At 44.7% G+C, this 16,391-nt stretch overlaps 1 protein-coding gene across 1 annotated transcript in view; it reads right to left on the bottom strand.

The window, feature by feature from the left end:
* fam171a2a (family with sequence similarity 171 member A2a) overlaps window positions 1-16,391 on the bottom strand; it is a 245,437-nt gene that overhangs the window by 15,016 nt on the left and 214,030 nt on the right. Inside the window, exon 6 of the mRNA XM_067969055.1 lies at window positions 11,504-11,620. Within this exon, the coding sequence (XP_067825156.1) occupies window positions 11,504-11,620 (117 nt within the window). The remainder of the gene's footprint in view (window positions 1-11,503; window positions 11,621-16,391) is intronic.

Raw genomic sequence — 16,391 nt, 5'->3', positions numbered from 1 at the left:
AAGCTGTTCCAATACAGCTACAATACTGGCATCTACCCGACAATGTGGAAAATTGCCCAGGTATGTCCTGTCCACAAAAAGCAGGACAAATCCAATCCGGCCAATTTCTGCCCCATCGGTCTACTCTCAATCATCAGCAAAGTGATGGAAGGTGTCGTCAACAGTGCTATCAAGCAGCACTTACTCACCAATAACCTGCTCACCGATGATCAGTTTGGGTTCCGCCAGGACCACTTGGCTCCAGACCTCATTACAGCCTTGGTCCAACCATGGACAAAAGAGCTGAATTCCAGAAGTGAGGTGAGAGTGACTGCCCTTGACATCAAGGCAGCATTTGACCGATTGTGGCAACAAGGAGCCCTAGTAAAATTGAAGTCAATGGGAATCAGGAGGAAAACTCTAGTGGCTGGAGTCATACCTAGCACAAAGGAAATTGGTAGTGGTTGTTGGAGGCCAATCATCTCAGCTCCAGGGCATCGCTGCAGGAGTTCCTCAGGGCAGTGTCCTTGGCCCAACCATCCTCAGCTGCTTCATCAATGATCTTTCCTCCATCACAAGGTCAGAAATGGGATGTTCACTGATGATTGCACTGTGTTCAGTTCCATTCGCAACCCCTCAAATAATGAAGCAGTCCGAGCCCGCATGCAGCAAGACCTAGACAACATCCAGGCTTGGGCTGATAAGTGGCAAGTAACATTCATGCCAGGCAAGTGCCAGGCAATGACCATCTCCAACAAGAGAGAGTCTAACCAACTCCCCTTGACATTCAATGGCATTACCATCGCCGAATCCCCCACCATCAACATCCCGGGGGTCACCATTGACCAGAAACTTAACTGGACCAGCCATATAAATACTGTGGCTACAAGAGCAGGTCAGAGGCTGGGTATTCTGTGGCGAGTGACTCACCTCCCGACTCCCCAAAGCCTTTCCACCATCTACAAGGCACAAGTCAGGAGTGTGATGGAATACCCTCCACTTGTCTGGATAAGTGCAGCTCCAAGCACACTCAAGAAGCTCGACACCATCCAAGATAAAGCAGCCCGCTTGATTGGCACCCCATCCACCACCCTAAACATCCACTCCCTTCACCACCGGCGCACAGTGGCTGCAGTGTGTACCATCCACAGGATGCACTGCAGCAACTCGCCAAGGCTTCTTCGACAGCACCTCCCAAACCCGCGACCTCTACCACCTAGAAGGACAAGAGCAGCAGGCACATGGGAACAACACCACCTGCACGTTCCCCTCCAAGTCACACACCATCCCAACTTGGAAATATATCGCCGTTCCTTCATCGTCGCTGGGTCAAAATCCCAGAGCTCCCTTCCAAACAGCACTGTGGGAGAACCTTCACCACACGGACGGCGGCTCACCACCACCTTCTCAAGGGCAATCAGGGATGGGCAATAAATGCCGGCCTTGCCAGCTACGCCCACATCCCATGAACGAATAAAAAAAAAGCTGTGGAGTGTCTGCCTCGGTGGGCGCACTCCTCTCCAGGCTCTGCTCAACTGGACGCAGATGCTGAACCCCGGGAGCCATCCTTTAAAAGGAGAATGATCGAGGGACAGCAGCACATTTGCAAGGTACTGGAACAGGTGCCACACACTCTCCACAATAGCGCAGAGGATGGAGGAGTCCAACTCCTGCATTAGTGAAACGGTGGCACAGGAGGGAATCTCTGAGATAGTGTCGCAGGGACGTGAGCAACTGTCTGAGATAGTGTCGCAGGTGACTGAGGAAACGTCTGAGATAGTGTCGCTGGTAAGTGCGGGAATGCCTAAACAGGCTAACAGATATTTTAGAAGTGGCCTTGCAAGGCATCACACATGTCCTCGAAACTGTTGTCCAACAAGGTGGTAGGAGTGATGTGGGCCTGGCCCAGGAGAGGGATGATGGCGAAAGGGGATATGGAAGTGTGGATGCCATTCAAAGCGCTCCCACGTCTCACCCATTGCCCCCCTCTCGACCTGTACCCGCAATGCTGCTTCCTCTCCAGGAGGCTGATTCTGCCCCTGCACAGGTGCAGGTGGAGCAGTCTTTGGAGGGGCCCTAATGGGCTCCAAAACCCAGAGGGTGCAGGCCAAAAGCATCTAAGCAGTCCGGCCATGGACATGAGCAACCTGCCACTACCTCTGCTGCAGCCACAGGGGATGCACCATGTAGAAGCGGTAGGAAGAGAAAGGCGAAGGATTTGTGATCACGAAGGGTGTCTGACAGACTGTCACGTTTTTCATTTAAATTTGGTTTCTGTTAGTCACATTAAATGTTATCATTCTCGTCACATCTTGCCCATTCTTGACTGGCTTTTGTGATAGGGCCCTTTCATGTGCTTCACCATCAACCATGAACGTCGATGCCACCCAGTGGGTGATTTTATAGTGGGTGTATGTGTAGTTGCAGGACTGTTTTGCGCAGGGGTTGGGGGGGTGGGGGGGGGGGGGGGGGTGGGGAGAGGCCTGGTGTTGGCACTGGTCTTTCCAGGTGGTGTGAGGACTGGACTCTTCTCACTTTCTGATCTTACGAGAACCGTTCACACACGTTGAAATCACTTGCCAGCATAATTAATTACACTCATGCACATAACTGTTGGTTTAAATAAAGCCGGTGGGTCTTCCGAGTTCGGGAACGGAGGGTGCACCCAGATGACTCTGGGTCGTGTGTGTTCTTCAGCGTGTCGGAGCCGGGATTTCTGCCCGCTCTAAAAAAACACAATTTTCTTTGCCCAACCCCCTCCCCCCAACGCACCCGGACTTTCATTTTAAAAGAAAGCCCATGACGTCTACTGGAATGACATTCTGTGGGAACTTGTTCTACATTTTAGTAACCTTCAGGTGAAAAAGTTCTGCCCACTTTCCCTTCTTACTCCTAAGTCCCTAATCATTAACTTTTGTGCTTTCCTACTTAACCACAAGCCGGTATTTAAAAATATTTTTAACCCTAAAGAGGGGCAGGGGGAAGTGAAGACTGTGATAAAACTGCACTACATCTAAAAATACATTCAAATCTTTCATTTTCTTCAGACCTGCCTTTTAAATGTTTGCACTTACTACACTGTGGAATATTAATCATAAGGTTCTGTAGGATATATACAGTATTAGTAGGTGTCTTAGTTTGCCAAGAAATTATTTATAGAAAGAAATTCTACCATACACATCATTTTTTTTCCTAGTAAATCCACAGGACACCACCAGAATTAAGATGTTGATGTTGTCAAGCCTGGAACTTTGCTTTTTAAATCCATTCAGCTGTAGATGCATGAAACTTTTCTTTTCAGACAATTTTTGTTGACGGAATAAACACAGCACCAGCCACACTCGGTTCTGGTGTGAGAATGTGTATTGTGAAGAAGAGAATCCAGCCCTGGGACTGTCAGGATTTGTCACCAGGCGTGATTCTCCATTACAAGTGGAGAATCCACATTTCCATTCTAATTCTTATATAAAAAAAATCTTCAAGAGTCAAAACAACACCTAAAGCCGAATTCCCAGATGGCCACAGCAGCCACTTTACACAGTTACGGTGTAAGCTTCCAGCACACAAGCCAAATGTGGAAGAGGGATTTCAGCAGGAAACTGGGGTAAGGCCCAAGGCCTCTCAGCCCCTGTGAATGACTAATAATGTGTCAGTAACATTTAAAGAGTAATTGTGAAAGCTGCTGAGAATGTGGTACAGTAATCCCATTCTATATGCAGTGCAGACAATCAGGTCCAAGCAATTATTTGCAAGAACTGTATTTTTCACGGTCTTACGAATATTGATCTCAGGCTGATTTTTCTCTTCCCTACCCCAATGGCACTGAGGCCAAAGAGGCCATGTTAAAGTAATCAGCTGTTTCATTAGTTAAATGTAACATTCCCAGCAATATGTTCACTCAGTTTAATCATCACAATTGGAACATTAAAATGGAGTTTTAACACCTCTGAGTTAGAAGGTTGTGGGTTCGAGTCCCACTCCAGTGACCTGAGCACAAAAAATCTAGGCTGACACTCCAGTGAGGGAGTGCTGCACTGTCAGAGGTGCGGTCTTTTGGATGAGATGTTAAACCAAGGCCCTGTCTGCCCTCTTAAGTGGACGTAGAAGATCCCATGGCATTATTCGAAGATGACCGGGGGGTTATCCCCAGTGTTCTGGCCAATATTTATCCCTCAACCGCCAAAACAAGTGATTTGGTCATTATCTCATTACTGTTTGTGGGATCTTGCTGTGCGCAAATTGGCTGCCGCGTTTCCCACATTACAACAGCAACTACACTTCAAAAATGTTTTGGGGCTATATAAATGCAAGTCTATCTTTCTTTATGTGGGACCCTAGACAGTGTGTATCGTCAGACTATTTGACCACCACTGCATCACATCAGAGCTTAATCCCATCTTCATCCATTCACAGTTTTCGATAGTGATCAGAAGCAGAAACGCTGGATGATTATTTCCCTTCCCTAACCGAGGGCACTGAGACCAATTGAACAGTCCCAGCTGATGTCCCAACCCGAGATCATAGTAAACAGGTCGGCCCTTTTCATTACTTGTAACATTCATAGCATCACATTTTTTGGTTACAGCCAAAAATGAACAATCAGGACACTAAACGATATCATGTCACTGGTGAGATCAGGTGCAATCTAATGAAGTCTTTACTTATTGAATCACAAGGTATTGGTCATGGACATAGAGGTATGGTGTGCAGCTCAACCAATATCAGATGAAAGGAAAAGCCATCATCAAGTGTCATAAAACATCTGTTATAAAATATTACTGAGATGGCAAATTGGATTTTCAGAATAGGATGTTTAAATGCCTTCAATCTGGTGCATCAGTGACTTCTGGCACACACAAACCTGAAAGGTCAATGAAAGGAAATCGCTTGTCTTGTTTGATGAAAATGAAACTTTTGAGGTGAAATATCACTTCTAAAATTATGTCAACAAGACACAAAGACACAGCCATTTCAAAAAAGAACAGCATGTCTGGTCAAAGAAGGCTGAAGCCTTTGGTAAATTTAGTTGAATTTGATGAAAAAGGGGACAAAATGTTGCTCTGGATTAAGAAACTGCCCTTTCACATCTAGAATTTGGTTCAAATCCAGCCCATACTGATGGGATTGAAGACTTCTTTCTCTGGCTATTAGGATGCCATGTATTATATGTTTTGGCAGTTCCAACCCAGTCCATGGTGGGTGTGAGCTCACATCACAAAACTGCCTGTAACTCCCCTTTAAATTGCCTTTCTCACTCTCAATGGTTTGTGCGGGAAATGGAAATGTCACAGTGCTTTCCATCTGAGGATGGGGCTAAGATACATTAAAGATAATCGTTGGAGGAATTTTCCTAGGTGAATGCTATACCTGACCTGGAAATGTTTCACGCAAGGGGATCTCATCCTCCATCAACCAATTGCCTTGATGAGTGCAAAGTTCACAAAAAAATAAATAAAAATATTAATGTCTAATGAAGCAATTTTAAGTTAGTAGCGGGCTTATATTGAGCTTCATTGGAACAGTGTAAGAGGCCGAGGACAGAGAGGTTGGTGTGGGAGTGGGACGGGGAATTAAAATGGCAAGCGACCGACAGGTCAGGGTCACGCAGAGCAGAGGTGATCAGCAAAGTTCTGATGAAAGGTCTTCGACCTGAAACATTAACTCTGTTTCTTTCTCCACAGATGCTGCCTGATTTGCTGAGCTTTTCCAGCATTTTCTGTTTTTATTTCAGATTTCCAGCATTCGCAGTATTTTGCTTTCCCTTTTGAAATATGTTCAGCCTTCAATCACCAATATCACCAACAGCGTTTGTGAACTGCAGCATGGATGGACTGTTCAATATTTTTCTCACCCCCCCATCCCAATTCCTAGTGTAATAGTGGATTTAAAACTACAATACAAAATTAGGGCTGAAGACAGATCAGATGCTCAAATTTACTGCATCCAGCAGCCTTGGTCATAAATCACCAACCACTTCTCTAATCTTCAATGTCACACCCACACACCATCTGGGTTTACTCACTGTAGGCTTATGAAGTTCAACATATTTAATTAGTTTAGTTGAAGAAGTTGAAACGAGGCATTCCTTCAGAGGCCATGCAATTGTGGGACAGAGAGATTCTCGTCTGGCTCCCATGTTTATGGCATATGGCGGCTTGACTAATACAACAACATTGAGGTTTTTTTTAAAACATCAAACTAATTTCAGTGAGGCAAGCAAAACTTTAAAAAAAGAGAAATATAGATTTCTTTAAGGTGGCACCATCTTGCTTGGCTAGGCTTTTTCTGTTTGTTTACCAACATAAGACGCAATGAAAGAAAGAAAGAAATTGCACTTTTATAGCTCATTTCACGACCTCAGGACGTCTCAAAGCCAATTAAATACTTTTGAAGTGTAGTCACTGTTGAATGCGGCAGCCAATTTGTGCACAACAAGGTCCCACTGACAGCAATGAAATAATGACCAGATAATCTGTTTTTAGGTGTTGATTGAGAGATAAATATTGGCCAGGACACCGGGGAGAACTCCCCTGCTCTTCTTCAGAATAGTGCCATGGGATCTTTTACGTACACCTGAGAGGGCAGACAGGGCCCCGGTTTAATGTCTTATCCAAAAGATGGCACCTCCAATGGTGCAGCACTCCCTCAGTACTGCAATGGCATCAAAACGCACTGTCCTGTGCTCTTGCATGTGACAAATTGTTGGCCCCAAGCTGTACTGTAGCAGCACTTTAAAAGCTGGATTGAATAATTGAACAAAACTATCTCAGAAGGTTGCACGTATGCGGGGAAACAGGATTTTTCCCTCTAAGCACCAAGACATTCTTGTTTTTGAATAGTGCAGCCTCATAGAACTAGTTTTTAAAAAAACACAACCAGAGAAGGAAGCAAGTTTGTGGCTGAGAATGAACAAAATTAGCCTGAGTAGGAAGTGAAACTGGGTTAGGAGATATGAGGTAAAGCATTACGAAAAGCAAGATCTAGTTGGATCAATATTAGGTTACAGCTGGTATTAATGAAAATGGAGCAGGGTAGATCAATGAAGCCCAAGGAAAGAAATAACCCTGTACCATATGTCCTTGTTACAGATGATTCTGGCTTACTATCTCATCTAATACAAAAAAAGCTGCTAAACTCTAATTGCATCTTCTTGACGTGCTTTTAATATTAGCAAATTAATTTCAATATAGATAAGTGTGAAGTGCAAGGGGAAGCTAGATAAATACATGAGGGAGGAAGGAATAGAAGGAAATACAGGGCTATGGGATAAGGCGGGGGAGTGGTTAACAGACAGGAGACAGGAAACAGAGAGTAGGAATAAATGGGTCTTTTACAGGGTGGCAGGCAGTGACTAGTGGGGTACCACAGGGATCAGTGCTTGGGCCCCAGCTATTCAGAATATATTCCAATGATTTGGATGAGGGAACCAAATGTAATATTTCCAAGTTTGCTGACGACACAAAACTAGGTGGGATCGTGAGTTGTGAGGAGGATGCAAAGAGGCTTCAAGACGATTTAGACAAGTTGAGTGAGTGGGCAAATACATGGCAGATGCAGTATAATGTGGATAAATGTGAAGTTATCCACTTCGGAAGGAAAAACAGAAAGGCAGAGTATTATTTAAATGGTGACAGATTGGGGAATGTTGATGTACAAAGGGACCTGGGTGTCCTTGTACACCAGTCACTGAAAGCAAACATGCAGGTGCAGCAAGCAGTTAGGAAGGCAAATGGTATGTTGGCCTTCATTGCAAGAAGATTTGAGTACAGGAGCAAGGATGTCTTACTGCAGTTATACAGGGCCTTGGTGTGACCACACCTGGCGTAGTGTGCGCAGTTTTGCTCTCCTTACCTAAGAAAGGATATACTTGCCATAGAGGGAGTGCAGCGAAGGTTCACCAGACTGATTCCTGGGATGGCAAGACTGTCGTATGAGGAGAGATTGGGTCGACTCGGCCTGTATTTACTCGAGTTTAGAAGAATGAGAGGGGATTTCATTGAAACATATGAAATTCTGACAGGGCTAGACAGACTGGATGCAGGGAGGATGTTTCCCTTGGCTGGGGGGTCCAGAACGAGGGGTCACAGTCTCAGGATACGGGGTAGGACATTTAGGACTGAGATGAGGAGAAATTTCTTCTCTCAGAGGGTGGTGAACTTGTGGAATTCTCTACCACAGAAGGCTGTGGAGGCCAAGTCACTGAATATATTTAAGAAGGAGCTAGATAGATTTTTAGACACAAAAGGCATTAAGAGGTATGGGGAGAGAGTGGGAATATGGTATTGAGATAGAGGATTAGCCATGATCATATTGAATGGCGGAGCAGGCTCGAAGGGCCGAATGGCCTACTCCTACTCCTTTTTTCTATGTTTCTGAGTGGGACTAGCTGGATTGTTCTTGCATGGACTCGATGGGCCGAATGACCTCCTTCCGTGCTGTAACCTTTCTATGATTCTATAACAGTGATGAATATAATTCGTGCTTCTTCTGGCTCCCCAAACAACAGAAGGTTTTACAATTGTTTTTCATGGAGATGGTGCTCTTTAAGGGACAGGAATGGTGATTCCTTTTCTCGGATGCCCTAAAGCGGCAGGTGATATTGCTTTACAAACAGCTTGCTTATAAGCTGTTTCTCATTCCGCAGCTTTAGGGCAACCAGAAAAATTTAATAGAAAGAATTCGACCGAGTCGCCTAGTAACTGGAGCCTAAGAATTGTGCTGATGAAGCATTCAAACCCCACAGTGAGGGAAGGAAAGGAAAGGCTACAGTCCACAGTCTGGTTCTGAGTTCTGTACAAAGTGTGCAAGTTCACTGTAAAACATTCAGCAGGAGAAAAGTTACAACAAGTATAAGCCCCAAACCTTGAAGGTCAGAGGGAAAATATCAGACCGAACCAAGTGGATCCTATTGCAGGTTGATCTTTTAAATCGCTTTATGTTTTTCAAATAAGGTCGAGGGAATTCAAATGTCCACATGGGTCTGAAGACTAGAGGTGCTAACGTAAAAGGACCCTCAGTGCTCCCTCGGTGCTAATATTGGGAGTGCAGAACACCCTCAATCTGTGATGGTTGACTTTGCCTTGCTGTCAGCACTTGATACCGGGCATGAGTGTGTTGGCCAAGGGTGTATGGTGGGCCATTGCTGGAACTTACTGGCCGGCACCCCAGCTGCCAGAATTTGCAATTAAATCAGTGGATTCCAATGTTCTCTGCTCCAGGCAGCCTTCCCATCGGGCACCACGGCTTTCTGAAGTGCAGGACGTTTGAAGCTGCTGATTTAACTTTAAACAGGTGACCAGCGGACAAGCTCCACTGACTCTCCCATCCCTACCCACTACTTTTAGCCTGCTTGTCCACGTCGGTAGTCAAAGCAGCAGAATTAAGAATTCCCCGCGCTCCAAGGAGTCGCCCCCCCCCCCCCCATGATCATTCACTGTGGGGTCCATGGAGATTGTGAGGTCGCCTCCATTAACGTGAGCGTGCACTGTCACTGAACCAGGCCCCTTAGAGCCCCAGTGTTCCACTCGAGGTGACACCTATCGCAAAACAACTCAACCTCACGCAGATGCAAATTTATTCTCTTTGGGGCCTTACTTTCAACAGCAGTCGTGCATACAGAGAGACATGTGGCAGGAGTTCGGAAGTGAGTTCAGCTCAATGACAATGATAAGGGGACCATAGCCAACCCACTCATGCCAGTATCGAGTGCTGGCAGTAAAAACTGAAGAAACAAAGCATTGGAAGGGAGAAACCACATCGATTTTTAAAAGGGGAATAAAAATGCAAAAATACCCTTTAATGCCTCACCTCAACTCTAAAATATAAATTAAATCGAAGTATCAGCCACTTTTTATATTCCACTGTGTTCTGTAAAATGTCAGATCCCAAACCACGAGGTGGGCTGATTTGCTGATTGGGCATTCCGAGCGCCCGTGGACCGCGCGAGTCGGGACATCGGGGGCCCACAGCCCCTGATTGTCCATTTAAATTCATAGCGAGAAAATCGGGGTGGTGGGGGGGGGGGGCTGCAAACATTGCTCCTGACTGGGAACACCGATACACGGCCGAGGAAGGCCATTCGGCCCATCTTAGTTCATCCATCCAGACAGATCTTATAGCCCCACCCCAACGCCCCCTCCCCGCAACAACACCCCTCCCCTCGCTGTGGCATCCTGTTGTGATTTGGAAGAAGCTCTTCCATAACTGATGCTTAACTAATGGAAGTTGCACACTGGTGGGCCCCCACAACTGCAGGTTTGCCCACGTATTGGTCCAAAGCAAAGGACTTGCCTTTCACAAAGCGCCTTTCACAACCTCAGGAAGTCTCAAAGCACTTTACAGGCAATGAAGTACTTTTGAAGTGTAGTCACTGTTGTAATGTAGGAATTAAAAGGCCACCTGCGAAAAGTCCCAATTACAATCTATTTTCACTCTTCAATCCTAGTTTTCATCAATAATTGGGCAAGAAACCAGGAGTGAGAAGTAAGGAAGTGCTATAAGTACAACAGCCCATGATTCCTCTTACTGATTTGAAATACATATATCTTGGAGATTTACATTCCATGGACATAAAGCACACTAGAATTGTACTGTACGCGTTCTGTACATTATCCCTGTTGTATGTCGGCCTGGCTTTTCAATATGTAATCAATCTGCATTAAGATTATGAAGGGTTATAAGGTAAGCAGTGATACGCTGTTTCCCTGGTTGGTGAGATAATGAGAGGACACAAATTTAAGATAATCAGAAAAAGAATTAAAGGGGAGGTTGGGAAAAATGTCTTTACACAGAGGCTGGTTAGAATTCTCCGCCACAAATTGTTTTTGAAGCAGAGTCCCTAAATTCTTTTAAAAGGGAATTAAGACAGTTGCCGCAAAAGGATGAATAGTTAAGGCTACTTCAACGAGCAGGGGAGTGGGATTAGAATATGTGGTTCATGTGGAGGAAAACATTGTCGCAGACTTGATGGGCTGAATGGCCTGTTCCTGTGCTGTAGCATTCTGCGATTCTGTATGTCCCCTATTAAAAACCCTGTGATTTGAGGAAAACCAACAAGATTTTATTGCAGTAAAGTTGGCAAGTACATAATTTATTTTTAGAATATATACACAGCGACACTGTATAGTATGTGGTGCCATCTCATTTACTTGGCCCTTATTAAGCCCAAAACTTTCACAATGCAGGATTTTTTTTTGTTTGCCTGATATCTGAATGACCTTCTGAACATCTGACTCACTTTTATTAATCTCCCCACGCTCCAGTAAACCTCTCCCTGACAGATGAAGTAAGAAGTCCTGTGGTTCACTTTCAGAACGCGGGGGCACAACTAAGGAATCAAACACTTGTTAAATTATTTCACAATAAGCAGCGTGTTTTAAATCCAAATTCAGCTCCGCATGACAATCGGGTTCGACAGGAAGAACCACTCAGAAATCAATACCTGGTTCATGATTTGCTCACTAAAGCTGCAGCTTCAGTCTTCGTCCATTAAAAGCAGGATTTAGAATAAGCTCACCCAGCTTACCTTGGGTTAACGGAAACATGGCTGCTGCCCAGTAGCCCAGCTGCGGAGCGATGTACGACCAGGTGAGCTGGTTTCCGTCCTTCTTGATCACCCCCGTTCCACTTCTGACCCAGGCCCCTGGAAAACAGGTAATTGAAAAGCGGTCATTTTCACTGTACTTCAGAGCTGGCTGCACAGAAATTCTCCAACCAGCCAAAATGTTCTTTCCCCACCCCCTTGTTCAGCCCCCGAACCACACTCAGGAGTCGACGGAGAGATTTTGCTGTCGTATGACTTTGATTTACAGAAGAGCACAGCATGTTTAGAAAAGATGACTGCATTTGGAGAAAATGCAACATTTTCCCAAGACTTTTTTTCTCTCTCTCAAAGGCTAAACTGCACTGATGCCCTTGTGGTTCATAGGATTTATAAACCTATAAAAAGTTTGCAGTTTTTGCAAGGAAAGTTTGGAGATACTGTTTTAGAAAGGGGGAGGGGGGCGCGTCCAGCGAATGCAAAGATTAAATAAAGGACTACAAAATTCTGAGGTCCCATAAATTTATGCTGTAGAAAACACAGAGGGGGTGATTTTAAACCCCGAGAACGGGTGGGTTGGGGGCGGGTGAGAGTTGAAAATAGTTGTTTTTTTGGGTGGTGACTGCAAAGTTTTCAGACTTTGCATTCCCAGTGGGAAGCCTGTACTTTTACGCTCCGACGTTAAGCCCAGAAATAAAGCCGGGTTGCGGTCGCGACCCAAAAAACAACTATTTTCAACTCCCACCCGCCCCCCCAACCCACCCGTTCTTGGGGTTTAAAATCACCCCCATAGAATTACATAGAATTTTATAGCACAAAAACAGGCCATTCGGCCCAACAGGTCAATGCTGGTGTTTATGCTCCACGTGAGCCTCCTCCTGCCATTCTTCATCTCACCCAATTACCATATCCTGCCATTCCTTTCTCCCTCATGAACTTATCAAGCTTGGATTTCTTAGTGACCATCTTATATTTATGGCCCCTAGTTTTGGATACCCCACAAGTGGAAACATCTTCTCTACGTCTACCCTATTGAATCCCTTCATTATTTTAAAGGCCTCTATCAGGTCATCTCTCTGTTTTCTCTTTTTAAGGAAAAGAGCCCCAGCATGTTCAGTTTTTCCTGATAGTTGTACCCTCTCAGTTCTGGTATCTGTTTAGAATCATAGAATGATGCAGCACAGAAGGAGGCCATTCGGCTAATCGTGCCTGTGCCGGCTCTTTGAAAGAGGTATCCAATTAGTCCCACTCCCTTGCTCTTTCTCCATAGCCATGCAAATTTTTCCCCTTCAAGTATTTATCCAATTCCCTTTTGAAAGTTATCATTGAGTCTGCTTCCACCACCCTTTCAGGCAGAGCATTCCAGATCATAACGACTCACTGCAAAAAACGTTTTTTCTCATGTCGTCTCTGGTTCTTTTACCAATTACCTTAAATCCGTGTCATCTGGTTATTGACCCTTCTGCCACTGGAAACAGTTTCTCCTTATTTATTCAATCAAATCCCTTCATGATTTTGAACACCTCTGTTATATCTCCCATTAACTTTCTCTGGTCCAAGGAGAACAATCCCAGTTTCTCTGGTCTCTCCACCTAAATTTCATAAATCTTTTTTGTACTTTCTCCAGTGCTTCTATATCCTTTCTGTAATATGGAGACCAGAACTGTGCACAGTACTCCAAGTGTGGTCTAACCATGGTTCTATATAAGTTTAACATAACTTCTCTGCTTTTGAATTCTATTCTTGATTCTATCAGGGAAAGGGCAAGGGGAGTGGGACTAGCTGGATTGCTCTTGCAGAGAGCCGGCTCGGACTCGTTGGGCCGATTGGCCTCCTTCGGTGCTGTAAGGATTCTATGATTCTATTCCTTTAGGAATGATCCCCAGTGTGAAGACTGATGGCTTAGTGGGTAAATGTGCTGAACAAATATGCAAGTTGCATTTTAATTAAGAGGAAGAGAAGCTGAAGTATGCAACTAAGATTCAATCCCTGGCCTATGCTGAGTTGGGCTAATGTGGGGAGAGACAGTTCCTGCTCCTCATTGCTATCCATCGACAGCCAAATAAATGTAGCAAACACGCACAATGCTGATTACCCCAGCGGTAAGATTAAAATGCTGACAGCACCAGTGTGTAAACCAACCAGCTATGTCAAGTCATACCATAGTGAGAAGGAAAATGGAAGTTATGGGAGCAAAACTCTGCAGTCCGTATCCTAACTCGCACTCTGTTCACCCTTCACCCCTGTGCTCGCTGACCTACATTGGCTCCCAGTCTGGCAACGCCTCAATTTTAAAATTCTCATCCTAGTTTTCAAATCCCTCCCTATCTCTGTAACCTCCTCCAGCTCTACAACCCTCCGAGATCTCTGCCCTCCTCCAATTCTGGCCTCTTGCGCATCCCTGATTTTCATCACTCCACCATTGGTGGCCATGCTTTCTGCTGCCTAGGCTTTAAGCTCTGGAATTCCCTCCCTAAATCTCTCTACCTCTCTCTCCTCCTTTAAGATGCTCATTAAAAGCTTTCACCAAGCTTTTGTTCACTTGTTCCAATATCCCCTTATGTGGCTCAGTCTGTCCTGTTCTAACATCTCCTTATGAGGGTCGTGAGTCTGTGGAATTCCCTTCCCAAGAGAGCGCTGGAGGCAGGGTCACTGAATATTTTTAAGGCTGAGTTAGATAGATTCCTGATTAACAAGGGAGTCAAAGTTTATAGTAGATAGATGGGAAAGTATGGTTGAGGTCACAATCAGATCAGCCATGATCTTATCAAATGGCAGAGCAGGCTCAAGGGGCCGAATGGCCTACTCCTGCTCTTAATTCGTATGGTGTCAGATTTTGTCTGATTACGCTCCTGTGAAGTGCTTTAGGATGCTTTACTACGTTAAAGGCGCTATACAAATGCAAGTTGTTGTATGAGATTTAATGGCGAGGTTTGCAGATAGTTTTTTTTGGTAAGGATAAAGCAACAGGACAGCGATCAGTCTTCTGGGGGCTAAGGCTGTGGATAGAGTGAAGGTGGATGAATGAGTGCAGGGAGCAGGAGAGAAGCTGGTAACTGTACATAAAGATGGAGGAGTCAAAACTGGTGGGTTTTGGCATATTCTCCGGCTACGGTAACGATAGGGCCCGAGTTTCCGAATGTGCGCTCCTAACACAGAGCTTCGCCTTTACTTAGAATTTACAGCACAGAAACAGGCCATTCAGCCCAACAGGTCTATGCTGGTTTTAATGCTCCACACGAGCTTCCTCCCACCTTACTTCGTCTCACCCTATCAACATGTCCTTCTATTCCTTTCTCCCTCATGTACATGTCGCACTTCCCCTTAAATACATCCATGCTATTCGCCTCAACCACTCCATGTGGCAGTGAGTTCCATATTCTCACCACTCTGAGTAAAGAAGTTTCTCCTGAATTCCTTATTGGATTTATTAGTGACTATCTTATATTTATGGCCCCTAGTTTTGGACTCTCCCACAAGTGGAAACATCTTCTCTATCAACCCTATCGAACTCTACCCCCGCCTGTCACAGCACACAGTGGGAAATCGCCCCCCCCTCCTTAAAACTGTGGGGACCATGTCCGCAACTTGGCACTCCCAGCGGGAGAGGCTCTGGGCGCATTTGGACAATCGGCCTCAATATCGGAGGGAAAATAAATAAATGAGAACGAGCCTGGCTTGAGCTAACAAGCAGACAGAGGGCGGGGAAGGAAGATAACGGTACCCTATCCAGTGAGATGGTGGTAGGTACAGACATCTGAATGAGGACAAGAGTGCCAGAAACATACAGCAAGCCATTTAAACACACAAGTGTGCCTGCAGTAACAGGCATGTGCTGAGAAAGAAAACAAGTTACATTTTGAGAACGAGGAAGAATCCTTTCAGATGACATCTTCTGGTTTTCATTACACTGCGCTGAAATGAAAGCCTAATAATTAGAGTCACTGGTTTATTATGGTGACTGAAGAAGTTACATTCTGTTTTTTATTACAAGATTCCGGGAGTTCTGCCAGTGTTTTGGGGATCACATTCCGTGATTTTTTTTCTCATGAGAACCACTAATCAGTGGCTTTGCTAATAAATCACTATTTCTGTTAAAAGACATTGAATTGATGTTAACATATTTGGTAATTTTTTTTTTGGGTGGGGAAAGAGTCAGAAAAGACGGTGGGTAATTTTGACTTTGTGGGATAGTGTAAAACGGGTGATAGAGAATTGGCAGCACATTTTACATCTCTCCCGATTGAAGTCAATGGAAATAAAAATTAGGAGAGATGGTTTCCAGTGGGGGGCGTTCATAAATCGCTAACAAAGGCTTCCGATGGGAATGTGATACTTGAGTAATCTCAAACCTGAAAGATCATTACGCCCTTGCTTGTGTGCTCTGCTGTCTTACTGTTTTAAATAATTTATGTGAGATAATATATTCAGAATATATATAAGGGCAGAGGAGTGGGACTAATTGGATAGCTCTTTCAAAGAGCTGGCACGATGGGCTGAATGGCCTCCTTCTGTGCTGTATGATTCTATATGTATTTCTATATGTAAAATAGGCTGCGGACTCGCTATCACACATTTTACACGATCGCACAAAGTCAAGATCTACACCAAGAGTTCTAATTATCATAATGGTGTCATAGGTAAAAGCAGCGACACACTTTACGCATTATTATATTTCAGTGGCGGTTTCAGGAGAGTGGCCTTATACCAGATTCCTTGTATTGTTTACACCAGTTACACTTCTACCCTAAGTATTGGGTTAGATTATCTATCTCTTTGTGCCAATCCACTTTCATTGTATAACCCAATAAACAAATGTGTTGATCCTGTTAAGTGAACACTTTGCTGCTCAAATGCCGCACATTCAGCTGTT

Source organism: Heptranchias perlo, chromosome 30, assembly GCF_035084215.1.
Source record: "Heptranchias perlo isolate sHepPer1 chromosome 30, sHepPer1.hap1, whole genome shotgun sequence".
Classification (NCBI taxonomy): Eukaryota; Metazoa; Chordata; class Chondrichthyes; order Hexanchiformes; family Hexanchidae; genus Heptranchias; species Heptranchias perlo.
Note: the sequence above shows the minus strand (reverse complement) of the source record. Positions and strands in the feature narration are given on the sequence as shown.